The sequence below is a fragment of the Berghia stephanieae genome, chromosome 2 (genome assembly GCF_034508935.2).
Source record: "Berghia stephanieae isolate SIO BIC M18660-M18661 chromosome 2, UCSD_Bste_1.3, whole genome shotgun sequence".
In the NCBI taxonomy this organism is placed as follows: domain Eukaryota; kingdom Metazoa; phylum Mollusca; class Gastropoda; order Nudibranchia; family Aeolidiidae; genus Berghia; species Berghia stephanieae.
In genome coordinates this window covers 127,395,858-127,402,322 of record NC_088361.1, presented here as the reverse complement: position 1 = coordinate 127,402,322, position 6,465 = coordinate 127,395,858, and the positions used below count along the sequence as shown (strand labels likewise).

Below are 6,465 nucleotides of genomic sequence, written 5' to 3'. Positions count from 1 at the left end.
ATTGACATAAATTTATTGATTAAAAAAATATTTCCCTAAAGATTTTGAATTAAGTTGTCTTTCGGCACACTTTTATTCTTAACATTTTTCTTCATTAGCATGCTACGATTTCCCATTATTCTTAGTATGAATTTTTCAAGTATTCATATAGTGTTAAAACTCTGAGAGGGCTAAAACAATTCCTTTAAATTTCTCATGTTATTTATTCATATGCATTATAAAGGGTTTTTTTTATGACTACTAACCCTGCTTAATTTTTAGGAGGTATCTCTAACAGTTAAAATGTATAAAAAATCTGGTGCAGTCTAGTAATTGAGTTTTTAAAAAAATGAATCACCCCCCCCCCCAGAAAGTGTTTTTTTCCCTTTTTGAAAAAAAAAAAGGGGGGGGGGGGGTATGTTTGATTCCCCTCCAAATGACACTAATAAATTAAAAGCTTACCATTGTTTCCTATTGGTGGCAATTTCTTGGGAGGCTTTTCAAGTCTATACCCATTTACAACTGGGCAATTAACACCAAGCGAAGATCATAATCTTAATAGGTTTTACCGGAAACGATGAAAGAAAGTCCTAAACATCGGATACTCAACAAAAATTAACAAAAACGCATTTCTCATAAAGTGCAATGAAGACCCGCTCTTTCTTCAAACTAATGAGGCCCGATGGCGACTTTTCGACTAATTAAGAAGAGCCATAGAAACACCACCAATGAGCCATGAACGTATTTTTCATAACATATGGTCAGGGTAAATGTAAAGGACGGCCACCAACGACAATTCACACAGGGTTAAACAGGGAACTCAAACAAATAAAATGTAAACATATAATAGATGCAACGGAAGATCTTCTGTCTCTAAGATCTATGGCAGAAGATCGCGAAACGTAGAGGCATCTCTCACAGAGGCGTTCCAGTCGTATTACTAGGAGGCGAAAGGCGCTAAGTCAAGTAAGTCAAATTCATTTTCGAGTTGCCAATCGTGCTATGAGATGAATGAACTACGCTGTCCGTTTTAAGACGTTCATCTCGTGTGTGGCAGGCAGCTTTGGTCTTCCTCAATCCATCTCATGATATTTTGTGTGTAGACTTATATTATTATTATATTGAGTGGTCACAAAAACGAAACAAAACGCGCCGCTCTTTGTCGGCTTGTATCTCTGATATTCTTCATTGGATTTCTTTTAAATTCAAAATACAAATAAAACAAATCCTTATATGGAGACTGTCAAAATTTAATGAGTGTGAATTGAGTAACAGAAAAGATACAGTGATTTTGCAAATCCGTGTTCAGAAATAAAATATCAGTGAAAATCACGCAACATTGCAGAAAGTATGAAGGCGATTAACACTGCTCTTTGCCCAGTTCTTATTTGGAAATTCTTCCAATATCCGTCGACACATCCAACTATTCTCTTTGTATAGTGTCTCTACAGTAAATTTGCCGGCCTGTGTTCACGGCGTTGTAAACGAGAAATACCAAAGATCCACTATGATTTGAATAATGAGGTTAGAAATGGTTTGTTATAAATGATAGCAAACTGCAACGAAAGAGATCTGGTTTTAAGACAGTTTCCTTTCTTCAACGATTCAAAGAGTGCAGGATGGTTTATTATGGTTCATGACAGATATGTAACTGGACGTGCATATATTTTCCCAGGCATAGCAACAAGGGTCTTCTTTAAAGAGCTACAACAGGCAAATGAAAAAGCCACAATAATTTGCATCATCTTTTCGCCGATATCGAAATTTTTAGGAGGTTTTACAAGGGTTTATATTGTTCAAAAACCGCTCATCCAAATATTTAGATGTGTTGCAATTCTATTGACAAGAATTAGTTCTAATAGAAGTAATATTTGTAAAAGATATCTTTATAATTTTTTAACAATATAAATAAATAAACAGCGGGGCGTATTTTGTGTGTGACGACCTCATATATTATTATGTACGTACAAACCAACCCTAATCAAACAACCGATTAAGAATGTAAAATGATATCAATGATTTACACCCATCACCGTTTATTAACATCTGTATTAAGGCGACAATAAATTAAATGAGAAAACAATGTAATGGTTATTACAAGAACAGGAGCAATCACAATACTAATTGCATTCTCATAATCAGGGTTTTCTATGTTTAGGAATCAAATTGCGCTTGAAATAATTTTGGTTCAATTCAGCACCAGAAAAAAAAAAACATTTTTAAGTTAAAAGAAAATAAATGGTAGGACTATATGACCAATTCTAGAAGAAAGGTGATAAGATCAAATAATAATATGTAGGATCCATATGTATAGTGGGAGACCACTTAAAAGCCCCGCTTAGACGCACTCGCAGGATCTCTGCCAAAGGCAGGTTTACAAACTACAAATTAAGAACGTTATCAAATGGGGAGATGGTTTAAATGAAGAAATGTCAAAAACATCTCAAGACACTCTCCCCTCCGTATTTCTGTCTCCTTTTCATCTGACGAATCCTTGTGGGACACATGCAAAACCAATAAATGGCCATACTCCATAATATATGAATGTTACAAAATCAAATGGCCATATTCCATAACATATCAATGTTACAAAACCAAATGGTGATATTCCATAACATAACAATGTTACAAAACCAAATGGTGATATTCCATAACATAACAATGTTACAAAACCAAATGGTCATATTCCATAACATAACAATGTTACAAAACCAAATGGTGATATTCCATAACATGACAATGTTACAAAATCAAATGGTCATATCCCATAACATATCAATGTTTCGAAACCAAATGGTGATATTCCATAACATATCAATGTTATAAAATCAAATGGTGATATTCCATAACATAACAATGTTACAAAACCAAATGGTCATATTCCATAACATATCAATGTTTCGAAACCAAATGGTGATATTCCATAACATATCAATGTTATAAAATCAAATGGTGATATTCCATAACATAACAATGTTACAAAACCAAATGGTCATATTCCATAACATAACAATGTTTCGAAACCAAATGGTGATATTCCATAACATATCAATGTTATAAAATCAAATGGTCATATTCCATAACATAACAATGTTACAAAACCAAATGGTCATATTCCATAACATATCAATGTTTCGAAACCAAATGGTGATATTCCATAACATAACAATGTTACAAAATCAAATGGCCATATTCCATAATATATCAATGTTACAAAACCAAATGGTCATATTCCATAACATAACAATGTTACAAAACCAAATGGTCATATTCCATAACATAACAATGTTATAAAACCAAAAGGTGATATTCCATAACATATCAATGTTACAAAACCAAATGGTCATATTCCATAACATAACAATGTTACAAAACCAAATGGTCATATTCCATAACATAACAATATTACAAAACCAAATGGTCATTTTCCATAACATAACAATGTTACAAAATCAAATGGCCATATTCCATAATATATCAATGTTACAAAACCAAATGGTCATATTCCATAACATAACAATGTTACAAAACCAAATGGTCATATTCCATAACATAACAATGTTACAAAACCAAATGGTCATATTCCATAACATAACTGTGTTATAAAACCAAATGGTCATATTCCATAACATAACAATGTTACAAAACCAAAAGGTGATATTCCATAACATAACAATGTTACAAAACTAAAAGGTGATATTCCATAACATAACAATGTTATAAAACCAAATGGTGATATTCCATAACATAACAATGTTATAAAACCAAAAGGTGATATTCCATAACATAACAATGTTACAAAACCAAAAGGTGATATTCCATAACATAACAATGTTACAAAACCAAATGGTGATATTCCATAACATAACAATGTTACAAAACCAAATCAAAGGGAGACATTATGATGAGGGGGGATAGAAGACAACAAAGGTGGAATGGGATGGACATCCCTTAACAACGAAGTAGCCGTTTCCACGCCCTGAAGGCATTTCCACCCGGACATGGAGTCCTGTTTTCCTTTTATACAGAGCGTATCGAATGTTAGATTTCCTTTTAGCACCGATATAACAACATTCGACACACACACACGCATCCTACCTCTAGGTAATCATTTACACATTAGTCGAGTAGGGTAGTGTCTGTTAAATGCATCTTCTTATACACGTATCCGACGCTTGGTTAAAGTTTAGAGTTTGCAGTAACTGTCATCTATCTGGTAACTGACCGTCCTCGGTGTTGCTTACCTTTGTAACAAGATGAGACGTGTTGCCGACCAAACAGCGACTTTAAATTTCAAAGCGTAATGAGTTTGGCGTGGCTTGTGTTGGTGTCGCGGTATGACAGTGGGCTTGCGATCTATAGGTTCCAGTTTCGAATCCCACAGTATGCTTATACCGCTATACAAATGTCCTAATCCAACAGCAGCACTGAACATGTAGGGCAAGACACAGTGGCCTGACACTGACCAAAAATGACGTCAAAATGCCAGTCTTTGGCCACAAAAGAAAACAAATCGTGAGTTGTATTCAATAGTTCAACCAATGAAATAACTTGTTTCCACGAGCACTATTAACGACAACTCGCTAGGCGGTGCAAAACCAAATAATGACGTCAAATGCCAGTCTTTGGCCACAAAAGAAAACAAATCGTGAGTTGTATTCAATAGTTCAACCAATGAAATAACTTGTTTCCACGAGCACTATTAACGACAACTCGCTAGGCGGTGCAAAACCAAATAATGACGTCAAATGCCAGTCTTTGGCCACAAAAGAAAACAAATCGTGAGTTGTATTCAATAGTTCAACCAATGAAATAACTTGTTTCCACGAGCACTATTAACGACAACTCACCAAGCGTTGCAAAAAACAAATCATGACGTCAAACTGCCAGTCATTTTGGATTTCAGTGTCAGGCTATAACATAACGATGGCTACGAAGACACACGGACTGTATGGTTAAATGTTATATGTTTGTTTTGTAATATGTTGCTGCTCGAAACTCGAAGAAATAAATAACATTGTGAAATTGAATGTAAGCTTCAATTTAATATACGAATACAGATAATATGGAAATTTCGAGTTTCCCTTTTATCAACAAAACAGGATGAATGAAACACTACAGACGAATGAGTTAATGTGGTAAGATGAATAAACATTGATGGGCAGGAAATAGTATGCTCCTGTTTTGTTGATAAAGGGGAAACCCAAAACGTCCATTTATCTGTTTTCGTATATTAAATTGAAGCTTACATTCAATTTCACTTTGTTTTGACAGAGACAAGGCTATTGGTCAATCAGGTTCACATTTACCATCTGAATAAGGCGAGAACATGTGATAACCAGTTAACTGCCGTGCTCTGGACAACTCGTATTTAAACATTTGGCCAGAAAACTCGTCCTTCAAATATCGATTGATTTAAATGAACCTCATCTTGACAAAAAACAAAAAAAAAAAAACAAAACAAAAAAAAACAACAAACTCTCAGACCTGAGACTTTACAAGGGGTCATTTAAATTAATCGATATTTGATGGATGAGTTTTCTGGTCAAATTTTTAAATTCCATAGTACTGTACGCAGTTAACTGGCCTAAAGAGCCTTTATAGACATACAGGTCAGAAACCGCGTGTAATAACACTAAACCCACACAGCTGTTTAAATAAAACAAAAGAGAGAAAAGAAAAGGCCAAAATCGCCGAGTTAAATTCCATTTGCATAGAATTATCAATGCTGTTTAGAATACAGGAAAGGAATCTCGTATCAAAGTAATGTATGAATTAAACAGTAAAAGGCACAGTGTTGGAAACATTACTCCACGATTGCAGACCAAACTAGGTCAACAACTGAACGATAATCTTAATTTTGATAAAAATCCCTTTGATCACCCAAAAACAAAATTTATCGCTTCTTGTGTCGATCTAGAACACAAAAACAAAACAAAACAAAACAAAACCGAATAAAAAGATAAGGTGATCCAGGCCACAGTGTAGAGAGGCATCGGAACTCGGCAGCATTGGCTGAGTCCATTGCTCAAGAGGGGGCGGAAAGGGGGGGGGGGTAATGGCGCACGAACCCAAATCCTCCGGGTAGTACTGCAATGCCCATCTTTAACTTAATCAAAACAACGGAAGCGGGAAGGAGAGGATGGATCGTTGAGCCCATAGTATAATAATTATAATTTCCCTCTACAATCAATATAGTTTTATAAGGGTGTGGCTGACGGTTCTTTTTCCTCGGTCAAGGCTCTTGCAGGATGCGTGAAGACGGAGAATTCTACACCCTGAAATAAAAAAAAAGAGAATTGAAGTATTAGACTAGATACAACATGAAATTGAAAACCACGACTAAAGGCAGCAACAATGAAGCAATGGTGATAAGTGATAGTGGTGGTGATGGTGATGGCGAGTGTGGATGGTGGTAGTATGGTAGAGGAAATAGTAGTAAACATAATATGCAGTAGTAGTAGTAGCAGCAGCAGCAGCAGCAGT

At 35.1% G+C, this 6,465-nt stretch overlaps 1 protein-coding gene across 1 annotated transcript in view; it reads right to left on the bottom strand.

Moving 5' to 3' along the window:
- Nucleotides 1-1,998: 1,998 nt before the first annotated feature.
- The window catches only part of LOC144966558 (UPF0415 protein C7orf25 homolog), a 209,039-nt gene continuing 204,572 nt past the window's right edge, over nucleotides 1,999-6,465 (bottom strand). The window contains exon 9 of the mRNA XM_078903222.1: nucleotides 1,999-6,257. Coding sequence (XP_078759348.1) covers nucleotides 6,180-6,257 — 78 coding nt within the window. The 3' untranslated portion in view covers nucleotides 1,999-6,179. The remainder of the gene's footprint in view (nucleotides 6,258-6,465) is intronic.